Source organism: Papilio xuthus, unplaced genomic scaffold (genome assembly GCF_000836235.2).
Source record: "Papilio xuthus unplaced genomic scaffold, Pxut_1.1 DF826923.1, whole genome shotgun sequence".
Taxonomy (NCBI): Eukaryota; Metazoa; Arthropoda; class Insecta; order Lepidoptera; family Papilionidae; genus Papilio; species Papilio xuthus.
In genome coordinates this window covers 1,238,371-1,255,870 of record NW_013531726.1, presented here as the reverse complement: position 1 = coordinate 1,255,870, position 17,500 = coordinate 1,238,371, and the positions used below count along the sequence as shown (strand labels likewise).

At 33.9% G+C, this 17,500-nt stretch overlaps 1 protein-coding gene across 1 annotated transcript in view; it reads left to right on the top strand.

Moving 5' to 3' along the window:
- Nucleotides 1-12,225: 12,225 nt before the first annotated feature.
- LOC106122647 (organic cation transporter protein) overlaps nucleotides 12,226-17,500 on the top strand; it is a 19,427-nt gene continuing 14,152 nt past the window's right edge. Inside the window, exons 1-2 of the mRNA XM_013318741.1 lie at nucleotides 12,226-12,547; nucleotides 15,432-15,657. Of these exons, the coding sequence (XP_013174195.1) occupies nucleotides 12,378-12,547; nucleotides 15,432-15,657 (396 nt within the window). The 5' untranslated portion in view covers nucleotides 12,226-12,377. The remainder of the gene's footprint in view (nucleotides 12,548-15,431; nucleotides 15,658-17,500) is intronic.

The window sequence follows — 17,500 nt, the reverse complement described above, 5'->3', positions numbered from 1 at the left end:
TTTTTTAAAACCCACTTGGACGAAGTCGCCTGAGACAGTTAGTGGATAAATAAATAAACAATTACGAAATTGTCCTATTTTCTATGTACTTTTCAGCATAAGAACTTTTTTAATTCCACATGAACAGAGCTGACCGACAGCTAATATCCAATAAAGATTCATCCTATTTAAAAACCTTATGTATAACAGGTTAAGTAAATAAGGAAAATAAACTTTACATAAGAAGTGAGCGTGCGGTTATCTTATACAGAGCAGACAATGTTGTACAAAGGTAATTAGATAGCTCGACTCACTTCGCTTGTCTAACAACTAATGAAACATTCCATGCTACTAAACACTCCGGTAGTGGAAGTAAAAAAATATATTCAAGAAGAAAAGTATTTATGTTAATTAAAATTAAATGTTTCGCTTCTGTCTTTATAATTTTTTTTATATCATAAGGTGGCAAACGATAGAGCGGCCACCTGAAATCGCTGAAATAGCGGAGCGACCGCTTCCCATAAACATGTGCAATTGCATATGCGTTGCCTACCAGAAATAAAAAATATTTTCCCTTTCCATGCGTCCTCTCATCCGGAAAGTCCACTTCCACTTCCCATCCTTTCCTTATAAAAAAGGGTGGGAAGCGAAAGAGGAGTAATTTAGGCCTCCGAAACGCACACTCCTCAGACGAAACGCGGAATTGCTTCCACTTCACGCCTATCTTCTGTGTGGTCGTGGTATTTCACCGGGCGAGCCGGTAACTAGATAACTCGTGACTCCGTCAGCGCAGGATTTAGAAAAAAAACTTAATTAGTAGCCTATGTGTTCTTCCTGACTACATTTATGCTAAATTTCAGCGAGATCCATGCAACCGTTCTGAAGATATATTCGAAGAAACATCCATCTAAACATGCATCATCATCAGCTAACTATACGTCCCCACTAAGGAGTTCGGAACATGCCTTAAGTTAGGGGTAATTAGGCCACAGTCGCTGGCCCAGTGCGGGTTGGTTGACTTCACACATATCTTTGAATTTCTTCGCAGACATGTACAGGTTGCATTTAAACATTTGCATTTATAATATAAGTAATATAAGATGTTGCGTATTATATAACCCGACTATCGTACGTCGATGAATAGAATCCAATTGTTTACAATATGCCCTCTTTTTAAAATTAACCGCCTAGTGGACCAGTGTCTAATCAAGTTTGGAAACCACTGGATTAGAAGATTAGGCAGTTTTAGTTGAATTTCTTGTATTCATATATCTACTAAAAACTAACATAAGAATCTATCAAAAATAATTGTGAACAGAACGAAAGGAAACATTCATAATTTGACGCTTCATTAATATGGGTTTTCAAATGAATATATTTACGACGATGTTTACAAAGACATTTATCTAAATATTTCCAAAGAAATAAGTCTAGACATGCGAAAATAACATCTTTTCATAACATCTCATTACGATGGTAAAAACATTAACAATGTGTGAGCAGGGACTTTTACCTTCTTAAGTTGTTTATTCCCAAACCAGACGATTGTGAAAGTAAAAATCAAAATACTCGTACTAGGAAATTTTTCTCACATCGTTTATACATGGCATTATGGTTGAGTATAGTCTGTAAGAACAAATAGGCTACTGATTAAGTTAATTCCGCGCGGATGGGGCCGCGAGCGACATCTAGTATACATAAAACATACATATTTAATTTGAATAATATCAAAGCTACATTACGAGTAATGCAAGGCAGTTAATAAGCACTATAATACTTATATCGCTGTTATATTGTGAAAGCTCATCTTGCCTTCCGATAGTTTAAATTACAAGCGTCTCCCGCATCGATGTATAAATAAACAACGCTGGGAACAGATGCGTTCGAGATGAATTCAATTCCATTGTAATTTGTTATAGCATCTGGTGGGTTATGCAGTTTGCATGACGTCACAAGATAACGCTGGCTTCAAGCACTATAAGTTTCTAATGATTTTATTTACACAATAAAGTTCTAGACATAAAAATAATAATTACATTTTAGCTTAAACATTAGGTCAACCCGTTTAGTGAAAACAGACGACTTTGGCGATCTCTTGTTTCGGAGGCCAAGACCCACTTTGGGTCGATGCGCCAGCAAAGTAAGTATTTAGTGAAAGCTGATATGCCGATTACTATAATGATTTAAATGCAATTTTTACATAAACATTCGTAATGCTATCTTAACAAGTAAATGTCCGTGTAACCATCCTGAAAGCAGTTTCTTAGTTATCACGGCGATGAAAAGGTTAAACACGTGTTTAACAAAACAGCGTTTAGCTGTTTTTTTATAGCGATTTCTTAAAACTTTATTGCTAATATTATTTATAGTAAGTATAAAACTATCATTATTACTCGACTTGTTTTAATTATAAAAAGAATAGTGAAAATTATTACTAAAAGGTTAAAATGGTTTTAGATAAGCCATCAAAGTGTCCAGGTAAGAGAATCTCCGTTTAAAAAATATTGTTATCTCTATTTTGTTAAAGATAATGACAGGGATGACGATATATTTATACAGAGATCCAGAAACCATGGTTATAAAGGGCTCAACCGTGGTAAAACTTTAATTTATTATTTATCTAAGTTACCAAAGAAACTCGGAAGGAGACTTTCTGTGAATCCGACTTTCCGACCTTCAGAGAACCGAGACTTTAACTTAGTGATGGACAGTGTTGATAATGCTTACATCACACAAACGCCGAAGCGATGCCACCGCGATAAATGCTTCCTTTAATTTAAAGTAGTGTTAAAATGTTGTAAACTTTGAATACCATATCTTAATCTTATTGTAATTCAAACTGCCTATAATACAATGATTTCTAAAAATACATCTTCATACAGATTAATATTTTAAAATATAAATGGTTTTTAAAATAATTTTCATTACCTTTAATTATTAGAGAACTTAAGCATACTATAATTAATATATTTCGTTTTAATATTACTTAGGTTTATCTCTGTATTTTTATTATGTTTTTCTTATAAGAGAAGGGGGCAAACGAGCGGCGGGAACACCGAGGTGATAAACGACACCCATGGACATCTGCAATACCAGAGGAACCGCAGATGCGTGCCGGCCTTTAAGGAAATGGTATCGCTTCTTGAAGCAATGCTATGTACTAGCAGTCATCCACGATACCGTCCGCGCGGAATTAAAAAAACATAATAAGTAGCCTATGTGTTCTTCCAGACTATGTTCTACATGTGTGCCAAATTTCATTAAAATCAGTTCAGCTGTTCAGTAGATATCTTCAAACAAACATCCATCCATCCTTCTTAACATTCGCATTTATAATATTAGTAAGTAGTAAGATTAAATCGCTTCATCTTCTCTTTCTGTATAAAACAAACCTTAATTTACCAGACAAATATTCAAACGCAGCTCATCCCAGACTTTTGTCTTATGTTTTATTAAATTTATCACCCGCAGTGTAGTAAATAATTATTAAATTTAATATTAATCATTGCATTCCTCACAACGAGAATTTTGACGTCAAAATAAAATGAGGATTAACAAAAATAAATACAGAATTAATAGTCTTGGCACTCTCAGTTAGATCTACCTTTGTATATATCTTACTAATATTATAAATGTGAATGTTAGATGTATGGATGTATGAAGATATCTCTAGAACGGCTGAACGGACCTAGAGGAAATTTCGCATGTAGAACATATTATGGTCTGGAAGAATTTTGGCGTATTTTCTACCAAAGAATCTATGGTTAGTTGTTCACGTCTTTCTAGGGCATCCTGTATAAAGCATTTTCTGAAATGATTAAAATATTTTATCTCACTATATTTGGGTTAGTAAATAATTAAGTTTGTACCTCCGCTCAGGTCCATAACACTGGTACATTTCAAAGTAGACAGTCTCATAGCAGCCTATTCACCGGCAAAAAAAAATTGCCAGTAATTTACAACTCATCCGAGGGCAGTTACGCGACGCCAGTGTACTCTGAAATTAGAAACGTGTTTAACGTTTAACATGGCGTCGCACTTACATCGAACAGTACAACGTACAGAGTAATGTAAGATAGAGTGTTCAAAATTATATGTAAGAAATTTGTCTAAAAGTAACGACGACGCACTACAGACCTTAGTATGAATTGGTAGATAGATTTTTGTTATTCCTTTAAAAAATAATTTTGTACTTACAAATTAAGACAATGTTCTAACAGAATCCTATAATATTTTTTTTATTATAAGGTGACAAACGAGCAAGTGGTCATATTCACTGGAAGTGGCGAAGGGATTGTATCCCATAGACATCCGCAATTGCAGATGCGTTGCCTAGTTTCAATCGACATAGGAGGGGACGCAAAGTAACAGAACATTTCCCCTTCCTATGCGTCATCTCCTAGCGAGTTAAGTGTGACAAAAAAGCTTAGAACTGGAATGAATGAAATGTTCTTGGTTTTTTAATCAAATATATGACTTACCGAAGCAATCTTTATTTTAGCCATCTCTTTAAATAGAGACAAAATTTGATTTTGATATGTCTAAAATATTATAGATAGTCTGTGCATCTCTCAGATTTATTCATCTCTAGGGGTTAGGTATTAAGGGAAAGACCCGTTACGTCGGTGATGTATTGTTAACGTAATTAATGTATCATACTTTTAAGTGGAAATTACACGCCGCTACCGTTCCAAGCTTACGCGTTACGTGAAATGCGTAAGTATTTGTTAAATGTGTACACACGGATGATTAATGGTATTAAAATATCTTATTTATCATTTAAACGTACGTCTTTACATTTATAAAACAATGATTATAATATGTGGTTAAAAAACATTATTTTTCTTAACGGAAGTTTTTATAAGAGAAGGGCGAACAAACCGCTACGACTTGGGGTCCTTCAAGAAGCGAGCTTATCACCACCTCAAAGGCTGCCAACTCATCTGCGTTTCCTCTGGTATTGCTGATGTCCATGGGCGTCGTCGAACACCTCGGTGTTCCCGATGCTCGTTTGCCCCTTCTGTTATAAAAAAACGGCGGGAACGCAGAGGTGTTTGTCTACGCCTATGGACATCTGCAATACCAGAGAAACCGCAGATGCGTTGCTGGCCTTTGTTTTCTTATAATATTAGGTCCAAAGCCTGAATTCGCCGAAATAGAAACCTTATCTACCTTTAATCAACAAAGAGAACACAGCAAGAGAATATTACCCCTTCCCATGCGTCATCTTCTTCGTCAAATCTCTATCATCTTCATCTCATAAAAAAATAAAGGGTATAAGGATAAAATTAGGCCCCTAACACAACATTGAACAGACTGTACGCGGATTTGCGTCCACTTGACGTCTGTCTTCTGTATTGTCTTGGTATTAAACTGGACGAGCCAGCCAATTCGTGCATGAGACAATGTGTAATCCATAAAAATAAATGACATAGGCATCGTCAGTCTGGCAAATTTTTAGTTCAATTCTATCATATTTTACTATTTTGAAAACAGCGCATACGTTTAAAGCTACTTTGTGGATAACAATCCCTCAGAGTCAAAAACTTTCAATCCCACAAAGAGCTCCTTTTATGTATACATAGGGTTGTAGATAATTTAAATATCGATAAAATTTATAAAACAAAATGCCTGATAAAAAGTAACACACAATGTTTTAATTCATAACTATTAAATCGAAGATAAATTTTTAATAAATCAATACTCTGTATAATTTAAACAGTTTTATCAATGCTAGAGCTAGCAATAAATGCAACAACAATTTGCGACAACGCACAAGACAAGTAGCAACAAGAATTGTTTTGCTTTACCTAGAGCTAGTGATGTCCCGAAAGCGTCATTTCTAATTTTACCTACCATGTTTTTCTAATGAAGTAAATATAAAAAAGGATACAGCTTTAGACAGATGATGTCAATTAAATTATTTTTAAAAGGTACTTTATATTTTTTAAATCGATAATTAATCGATAACTATCGGACATCACTAGGGCTGTACGGAAGTGCAATATCGGATACGGACTTCACGTCATTGGAATAAAACACGGAAATCTGCGATACAAGCTGGCTGAGTTCGGAATAACAAATACATTATTGAATATTTTACAAATTCTGTTCCGCGGAACTAAAAGTAATATATTAAAAAAAGAACTATTGCATTTCAAGTGATTAGCGCTTTGCTATCAAACATAAAATACTGGCAAGTGACAAGTTCAATTAACTGTGATAAAATAAACGTATAAGTAAATCTTAATAAAAAAAAGTTTGTTTTATATTGCGTCGGCGGCTCAGGGGTGGCACTTAGCTTGTCTGCAGGTCTTGGATTCGAATCCTTTCATGTACCAATGTATTTTTCGATTTACATATGTACATTTATCCGACGTTCCTACGGTGAAGGAAAAAATCGCGATGCATCCTGCATATATCCGCGAAGAAATTAAAAGATATGTGCGAAATCAACCAGCACTTTGGGTAGACTCCGAATCCTCCAGTGAAGATGTATAGTGAGCTGATGATATAGAGAAGCATTTAAGTTGCTCTATTACTGCCTTTAACACAAAAAATTCAACCCCCTGTACTATTAATTAGGCAATAATTAGTCAACAAAAACACATACCTAACTCCTTCTAACTACTTTAGTAATTAGATATTCACTCTTGATAAAAAATACTATGACGTCATTAATTCTAAAGAACAGGAAGATACAGTATGAATCCCAATCAATGGTTTTCATTATATAAGGTATGTTTCAACTTTCAAATACAACTTGAAGGTAATTGACGTCAATAAAAACACATTCCTCTGTAACAAACACCATAAAGTACCAAATAACTTACCTTGAAATTCTGAACTTTGATCTCGTATACTAAGATAGAATGAATGAGATATTATTTTAATTAATACATTAAAAACCACTATCTAAGGGAAATTAAGACATTTTTTAAGTCATATACATATTAACAAAGAGTGTTATGGCGAGTAATCCCGAAGGTCGTCGAAGGTCATCGAATGTCGTCGAAGTCGAGGGAGACCAAAGCTCCGATGTATAGACGGCGTAAATAAGGACGCAAAAAAAGTGGGCATAGCAAATTGGAAGTCCGTGGCCAGAGATAGACCGAGGTGGAAAAAGTTGCTGGACCAAGCCAAGGCCCACAAAGGGCTGTAGAGGTAGAAGAAGTAGAAGAAAGAGAATACATATTAACAAATTACTGTTAATTAACTAATATTTCTTGTACCATTCCATTTAAGCTCTATGCTTGTGCTATCGAGAACGGTACGGATATTAACCATTAGCTATTCACGCTTAAATGTTGAATTTTCGCTATAAAAATATGCAACTTGGAGCTACAAAGTGCATTAGCATTCGATTTATTTGAAAGTAGCTGTCGTCGGCGACTCCATCCGTGGGGAATTAAAAAAAACTTAGTATCAATGTGTTTTCTTAGTCTATATTCTACATTTGTACTAAATTTGAACAAGATCCGTCGATCCGTTCTGTAGATAACTTCTAACAAACATCCATCTAGATAAACTGATATAAAAACGGCTAAACACTCACGTATATTCGTCCGGTGGCGGCACGGACTAGTTTATTATAATGTCTCACGAAAGTTTGAATAACTTAATCCATCTAAACTTTCGCATTTATAATATTATTAAAATTAAATGGTTATTTTTAAATGTGTCGTAAATATATTTTCTCATATACCTATTATTTACTTTATATCTAATAGTAACAATGTAAACTCAATATAAACATGACAAACAATATTGATCACAATCTAGAAAATGACATATGACCATATGTCATTTTCTAGATTATCACTAACTTAACAATAGCATATAAACTTTAATGGATGAGACATTGCGGTCTTGAATCCATCACGTTATATATGAGAGTATTTGTGCTATATTTAGTTTCTTGTTAACCAGTTGCTTGCTTTTTATCGTAATAGTTAACCACCACTGCTTAACTCAGAATAAATAATATAATCTATAGCTTTTGCCTACGACTTTTCATCATCATCATCAGCTCACTATACGTCCCCGCCGAGGGACTCGGAGCCTAACCTAAGTTAAGGGTGATTAGGCCATAGTCAACCACGCTGACCAAGTGCGGGTTGATTGACTACACACATATCTTTGAATTTCTTCTCAGATATGTGCAGCATCACGATGTTTTCCTTCACCGTAAGAACGTCGGATAAATATACATATGTAAATCGGAAATTGAAAAACACATTGGTACAAGGCGGGATTCGAACCCAGGACCCGCAGATTGCAAGTCAAGTGCTTGACCCCTGAGCCACCGACGTTCTCTCGCTCACGACTCTGCGCGAAGTTAATTAAACTTAATAAGTAGCCTGTATATTCTTTCAGACTATGTTTCACATCTCTGTCATGTTCTTCAAGATCCGTTTACTCGTTCTGGAGATACCTTCTAACAAATATCTATCCATCTAAACTTTCGCATTTATAATATTAGTAAGATAATAAAAATCCATCTAACACTTTGTGATAATCTTCAAAGACAATTCTACTCTATCAACGCAGGGATAAATCTTTAACCGTGGGTTTCTAAAACAAAAACCTCTGTATAAACATATCGTTATATACAGAGATTTTTGTTTCAGAATCCCGCAGAAAATCCCTTATTGTGTTTCATAACTAAATCCACTAGGGCAACTGTTATGTTAGTGAAAACAATCGAAAAAATCATAGCTTTTGGTCTACATGGCCATAAATATACTACTTATAACGTATTTTATTACTCCTGCCTACCCAGTTCACCGAAATATCCGATTTGATATTTCATTAGAAAAAATAATCCCCCGTTGATATTGGGAGCGTGTTTGGACGTGCTTATGCGACGTCATGTGTCCGATCGGACGTGAAAGGATTACGTGACAAAATTGATAATCGCTATTTCCATGACAGGCTGAAACGTGCAATTGGTTTAATTATTGGATTTTTTTTTATTAATACACTTTATAATTAAATTGTACGTTTGTTTGCTTTGAGTTAAAGCAAAAAGTAGAAAACCTTCATTATATTTAATAGTAGCGCTATAATTTTAGTAGTTCTACTAGCTGTCGCCAGCGACTCCGTCCTGGCGCAACGAAAAAAACTTAATTAGTAATTAGTGGCCTATGTGTTCCTCCAGACTATTCTCTACATCTAAGCCAAATTTCTGTGAGATCCATGCAGCCGTTCTGGAGATACCTTAAAAGAAACATCTATCTAACCTATCATCCAAACATTCGCATTTATAATATTAGTAAGATTTAAAAGTAGACGTCTCGACGCTACAGAAAACAGCCTATACTAATATTATAAATCTGAAAGATTTGATTATTTGTTTTTTTGAACCGATTTGAAAAATTCTTTCACTGTCGGGTTGTCCGCGCGTACGAAGTCGCGGGCAACTGTATATAAATAATATATACTAAGAAATAAAGAACATTATCAGTGAGGTAATCATTTTAATCAATTGCCAATGAAAAACAATTGATACGCTATGAATTTGAACTCAATAAAATAAATAGCACTTTCAGACTTAAACCTAGACCTAGACAGATATCGTTTAACGATAGGATCGATATTATTTCTAACTTTATTCATACGATTTTGTTATAATTTATATAAAACTCTACAGTTTTCTTCCTATTTATACTTTTCTTACTAATATTACAAATGCGAAAGTTTAGATAGATGGATGGATGTTTGCTTGAAGGTATCTCCGGAACGGCTCGACGTATCTTGATGGAATTCGGCACAGATGTAGAACATAGTCTGGAAGAAAACATATGCTACTCATTAAGTTTTTGTTTAATTCCGCGTGGACAGAGTTGCGGGCGACTGCTAGACAAATATAACAATAAAGACACAGTTAATGTGAATAAGAACTGCATAAATCTATTTTTAATTAAAAATAAAAAACGCTTTGATAGTGAGTTATGTTTAATCACGAGAAAGTGGTATTATCTGTTGGCTTCAGAGACCAAAACTTTTGTGTAAAAATATCGTCATCCCTGTCATTATTTTTGACAAAACAGAGATAACAATATGATTTAAAGCGATTTTGGTTTCAGAAACCCACAGTAAGTCTATTTTAGTTACAAAAATATATGTTTTAACATCTAACAATCTTCCTACGCTTCCGAAATGAAAATATACGACGGACATTAGGAATACAACGAGAATGAATTAACCACTTATGTTTGAGACGATTGTCTGTTTACGACAACTACTAATAGAGTAATTCGTCAACGCGGGGTCAAGTGACCCATACGATGAAAAGAATTACATCTTTTAAGAGATATAACTCTATTCGTTTGCTCAAAACATGCATTACCTGGAAACAAGGTTTGGTCAAATTAAATCTCACTAGTTTTAGACATTGAGTTGGAATTATATAGAGTGAATTGCGCGCTTTCGTTATCAAGTGTCAGATTGATTAGTGAGGGGACATAAACGTTGACACTTTAATAAAGCTAGCGTTGCGCCGATACACCGACACAGTGTTGGATTTTCTTCCTAACAGTAGTAATCGCCCATTGATCGAAATTTAACCATAGACTAATAGAGAACGAAGCTTTGCACACTTCTCATTTACGTGCTTTTTTCTTGGTGTCATAATACAATGACATCTTGTAGTTAAATTGAGGAATATAGTCAGATAATAAGGGGGTTATTTCCTATGCAGTAAAATTCCACGCATTTGCACGTTTCTTCTTGTAATATTACCACTAAGATATCTATAAATAGCTTTGTTTTATTATATACTTTAGACTTTATTTTCACATAAAGTCTATTTACTATTATCATAACTTATATAATAATTTTAAAGTTCTTTGTATACTTATATGCGTAGAATATTAAATCGAGTAATAAATATTGAAAAGTAATAAGGAAATATTGCAATTTAAAACTAAAACGTGACGATTTGAATCGGGAAACTTATGTCTACTGTTAAGAGCAGATTTATACTTTTTACATGTTAATTGTTGTTTGTAAAACATTATTATGCTGAAAAGAAGGAAGGAAATATTGTGATTGTTTATCTATTTATTTATCCATTACCCATCGCCCACAACTCTTGAAGAAGTTTAAAAATAACTTAATTAATTGCCTATGTGTTCTTCCCGACTATGTTGCACATCTATGCTTTTCAACGAGATCCATGGAGCTGTTCTGGAGATACCTTCTAATAAACATCCATCTAAATATTCGCATTTATAATATTAGTAAGATTTGAGTAATTTGCATACTATTTTACTGCCGTGTATTACGTATGGTATAGGGTATTTGCTATTACAAAAATATAAATGGATTTGTTATAGTACGCTAGTTAAGAATAGCGTCATCGATCACTGAATTTATGCAATAAATTTTCGTTGAAACAAAACATAGCTGAAAATACTATTGTTCATAGATAAAGGGGTAATTGTACTTTAAAATGGGTAAAATTGCCACTAAATATGAAAGATGTAAAACGGTCTTCCTTTATATTGGAAAATAATAGGGTATCATAATATCTCTCGTTGTTATAAGCATCATCATTATCATCGTCGTCATCACGTTACCATCATCATTATCATTGTCATCGTCGTCATCATCTGAGGCGTGACAGCCGCGTTTGAATTTAGGCCTGGTCCATCCATCTACGTACGGACATAGTATTGGAATTTTTGTTTCTAGCTGTCAACACTTAGTACCCGTCGCATAGCATGACCAGAAATATAACAAGCCTTGCTATGTTGCGGCAAAATATGGAACTAATTTCATTGAACACATTATAAAGTAATGTGTGGAAATCGATTGAAGCGCCCCCATGACAATTTTTTTATATTTTTGGTAAGATTATTAAAAAACTTGGATCGCAGTGGACGTTGTATGTACTTTCTAAGGTACGTGAGTAAAATACATTCCAAAATATTATTATATTTTGAATTATTGATATTAAAGACATTTAAACATACGTTTAAAAATGATATTAAATTTTTATACACCTGTTTTTATTTAAACAAATATAAAAAAGAAAACAAAACTTTCGCTCTAAAAACATCGATTGCGTTAACAGATTATAAAACGCGCAACATTTCTCCTTGATAATGAAATCTAATGCAGTAATACGAGTTCACGTCACCGTGAAAAAAATACATCGGCTCGATAAATCGAAGGCAATGGATTTTTACATTAACAATAAAATGTATAAAGTGACTGCGCACGCGCACTCTAGCCCCGGTGATCGTAGCTACGGTCGTCTCTTGACGATCTAACGCATTATTCTAATTATTCATTTATTAACCTTATTAACTATATAAAAAATAAATAAATAATAGTGTGTATTATTAATTATTAAATTATTATTATTAAAAAGTCAATGTGTTGAATTCAAAATGGACACGGAAAAGAAGGATACGGAAGTGACTGTGGATGATATTTTACAAATATTAGGACCTTTCGGAAGATTCAATATTTTTAATTATATGTTGATTTTATTCCCTGTTTTTCTTGCCGGGGCGTACGCTTCAGTTTTTAATTTTGAAGCTATGGATTTAAAATACAGGTGAGTGACATATTAAAAAATATATATTTTTATTTTATTAATTTAATTCGAATTTTATTTCTGACTAAATACTAATATTGCTTCCAAATTATTAAATATCTAAAATTATATTTGTTAACTGAAACCCTAATATCTTATTAATATTATAAATGCGAATGTTTGGATGGATAGATGGATGTTTCTTATAAGTTATCTCCAGAACGGTTCAACGGATCATGCTGAAATTTAACACAGATAAAAAATATAATCTGGAAGAAAATATAGGCTATTTATTGTTTTCTTAAACCCGTGCGGACGTAGTCACAGGCGACAGCTAGTATTTTGATAAATATGAACATATAATTATTTAAAGTTATTGTTATTCCAAAGAATATTTGTCTTTCCCTACTCAAAAAAACTAAATTTTATCCGAAACTTTAAGATTTATTACACAAATATATTAAAACAAAACTTATGCTTTTAAACATTCCTTCTCGAAAGTTGTGAAACTTCAAGTAAAACTAATCTTGACATTATTTAGTAATTTTACATTACTAAATAATGTCAAGATTAGTTTTAGCAATCGATATAGATTTTGTCATAAAACTATTGCATTTTATTAATAAAACATTACCAAATAATAACACGTATCCTTACATAAAATAAGATTATTTTATAATATTAAAACTGATTTTATAAACTATTGTGTACTTAAATTACTTAACCCTTATTAGCCTATAGTTTCAATTTTGATACCAATCTTTTAAACCGAATGTTCACATTACTATTAGTTTTTTATAGGTTGGCTGTACCTATTTTACTGTTGTATAATAGCCATCCAACGAAATTAAAAAAAAATAAAACAAATTTCATTATTGTTTTATTTTATCAAGCAAACACAGTAATATTAAAAATAATTCACTTTCGTATGTAAATCAGGCTACTAAGGGTTAACACCATCTTTTATTTAGTTACATTCAGTCGTTTTCAGAAGCACTGAACTTTAAATTGTGTTTTTAGCTGTATCCCGCGACTCCGTCCGAGCGATAAAACTTAGCCTAAGTGTTCTTCCAGACTATGTCCTACATCTATGAAAAATTTCATCGTGAACGACTCAACAGAGCCGTTCTGAATATACCTTCTAACGTCCATCCATCCATTTTATCTTTCCCATTTATAACATTACTAAGAAGTAAGATAAAAAAAACAATAGAAAAAGCTAATTTTTTTTAATTTTTTGACCCCGGACGGAGTTGCGGGCGACAACTAGTATATCAATAAAACCATCAATTCATCGCAACCTGTCCATATCTTATTACTTATAAAGCTCAACTTAGTAACTTGAGCAAGAACTTGATTACTTTGTTATGATACTTAATATTTGCATTACAAGTTTACATATAAATTACTTTGTTGACAATCTACAACTTCGACATCTTAAGGTGCGTTTCCTCTAAATCGTATGTTAGTAATTGTTTTCATCGCCCAATAATCAAATCAATATTTATTTACAAACTCCTCCTTATTACGAGTAACTTTATTCGGCGGAATTAACACATTCATTTATTTATGTGAATACTAGCTGTCGCCTGTGACTTCGTCTAAGCGAAATTAAAAATAAATTGTCGCTTATGTGTTTTGGCTCTATTCTACATCTATATCTAATTTCAACGACATCCATACATCCATTCTGGAGATACCTTCTAACAAACATCCATCCAAACATTTGCATTTATAATATTAGTAAGATTTTTTTCAATATTTTCCGCATACTAGTTATATATGCCAAGAATGCGAACGTAATGTTACCAAGTTATTAAGTATATAAGTTAGTAATCAAACATAAATCTATACTTTACATGACTTAGTATTCATTAACAAAGTTTTCAATTGCTTGTAGTAATATACAGATTACTACAAGATACACTGGGGCACACTGAATATTAACAGTGGTAGAGCACGCTTTAACATCTTCGTACGAATTGGCCCGGCTCGCCCGGTGAAATACCACGACCACACAGAAGACAGGCGTCGAGTGGAAGCAATTCCCCGTTTCGTCTGATGAGTGTGCGTCCCGGAGGCCTAATTTAGTCCTCTTTGCCTCCCCGCCCTTTTTCTTATAAGGAAAGGATGGGAAGTGGAAGTGGACTTTCCGGATGAGAGGATGCATGGGAAGGGAAAATATTTTCTTTGCGTGCATTCTCTCCTCTGTCGATTAAAGGTAGGCAACGCATATGCTATTGCATATGTCTATGGGCAACGGTCACTTCGCTATTTCAGCGATTTCAGGTAGCCGCTCGCTCGTTTGCCACTGATAACTATATAAAAAACCACTGGACCCTTGTTCTAACTCATTCGACCGCTAAAACCATTATTAGGATAGTCAGAAATGAAATAAAGTCAATGGATTGAACAAGATATTGTCGTCAAGGTAACCAATAGTTCGTGCGTAAATAACACGTCCACTTTTTTTTCTAATAGACGTCTAAGGAAATAAATCGTCTAACAACTAAAGTATAGACAATTTTGAATAAGTGTAGTTGTAAAAACATCGAAAGGTATAAAAGGTTTTAAAGAAAATATCAAGTTCAAATCAAATGATCTCTAAATGTTATTATTACGTATTTAGATAGTTCAAGGTCAAATATTCAGAGAAACTGTTAGATTGTTTATGAAAGAAATAAACACGATTATACTATACCACCAATGTCATAGTGTTAACACGCATTTCAATTTTTAAATGCCTAACAGAATTAAGTGGATAAATTTTATCCTGGGTTTAAAACTAGACATGCTAAAGACGACCATTTATTTGTAGATTCATAAAAAATAGGCTTAATAATAAGACTAAAATGTACATAAAACCCTAAGCTAACACCTTTAAAGTTCAAATTTCTATTTCCAGATGTGCCATACCAGAATGTGATGATACAACAGCCGTATCAAACTACACCATACCACACCATGAGGACGGAACATACGCGAAATGCGTGCGATACGCGCCTTTCGCAAATGTCAGTAACTTCGTCAACAACAGCATAGGACGTTGTTCGCCACATTACTTTGATACTTCTACTGAAATCGAATGCGAATCTTACGTGTATTTAGAAGAGCACTCTATTGTCAAAGAGGTAAGTAACGTCTCTACTTTTAATGTAGGTTAACTTGGCACGTCCGGCTAATGAGTACTCATATTCACCACGTGCCAAGTTAGAGTCTGCTCTATAAAACTTAACATGATTAATGAAAAATCAGATAAGGGATCAGATTTTAATACTCTCTTATTTCTTACACACATATAGTCATATATGTTTGTCGGTTATAGAGTTTATCGTAGGTTTTCATTTCCTAAACACTTACGTTAACATATATCATACTAATATTAAAAATGCGAATGTTTGGATGTTTGTTTGAAGGTATTTCCAGAACGGCTGAATGTCTCACGATGAAATTTAGCATACATATAGAACATAGTCTGTGTTTCGGCTGCTTGAAGCTAGGTAGCACCCGTAAAGGCACTACCTACTCGCTGCCTGGGACAAGCTCCCAATTGGGTGATCGGTGAAAAAAAGACAAAGTAAGGGACCTCGTTTTGCACCTTGCGGCACGCAACTCGGACCTCACTTTGCGCCGGTAACACCGATCCAGGACCCACAAAAGAGTAGCCAATTTTGCTACGACCAAAAACGCAGGAAAATCGCCCAAGAGAAACACTTTAAATTAAATTGTGCAATTCCTCGGGGTCAGTCAAAACGCGTGCGTGTGGTCTCGGTAGAAGCTGTGATGCGACTGCGTTGTTGCGCCGTTAGGCGTCTTATTTATATGCCCGCTAAGCCGAGGAAGGGACTTCTCGGAAGCGCTTGGACCACAGCGTGCTTAGACCGACCCTTTGGTTAATCTTTATTTACAAAATATTAAAATAAGGAATTACATAGATATAAAATGATACACATTAATATATACAAGATACATAAAATATATAATACATATTTAATCCTTACATCTAGACCTTAAAACTAAACAAGCGAATCTGGACGTAGTAGAGCACAAATAATTATATCACACCGATACGTGTGAGGGCAAGCAGGAAAATACAACATCTTAACGGTACGACAACATATTTACAATTACATTAAACATACTCGATACATAACATATACTTTCTTAATACAAAATACTTACATATAAGAGAGATGACTGGCGATACACTTTACACTATTCAAACGATGTATGTATAATTACACTAGCACGGACATTTTGGCGTTACACGACACATATTTACTTTATTAATTCACATCACTATTAATCACTAATATTTCTTAAAACAACATCTGGTGCCGCGGCGCTTGCACATTGCAAGCCATTGTCAAAATGGGTGCCATAAACTTTGCAATCCTTTATGGCTTCCACGGCGCGGCAGTTCCTTTGTGGTATTGTTCAATTTGCAAGAAATGAAGAATTCGATTTTATAATATTTTAAGCCAAAAGGTAATTATCGGAAAGTCGGCAATAAAACAGATAATCTTTAACAAATGTTGCCTGCACTTTCGTCTTTCAAATAATATTTGGTTTGTTCGTTTATAACGATTCAATAATAAAAATTCCTTTTTGGTCGTTCTTCTAATTGAGCTTCTTGCAACTTGCCGCCTCAATTCTTAAAATGGTGATTTAACCTTTTCGTCGCCAACAGTCTGGAAGAACACATAGGCTACTAATTATATTATTTTAAATACCGTGCGAACGGAGTCGCGGGCAACAGTTAGTCATATATAAAATCAGAGATTTGGCAGTTACATTCCAAATTTTGAAGTCTTTACTTTGTTTGATGCCAGTTTTGATTTAGATCTATGTATTTCTCCATAATCGTGTTAGTTTATCTGTTTTTTCTGTGTACTTTTCGTATTATGGATGCAACGTAGCAAGATTTATAACCCTGGTAGTGAATTAAGCATAGCCATTTGCCCAATACATTAG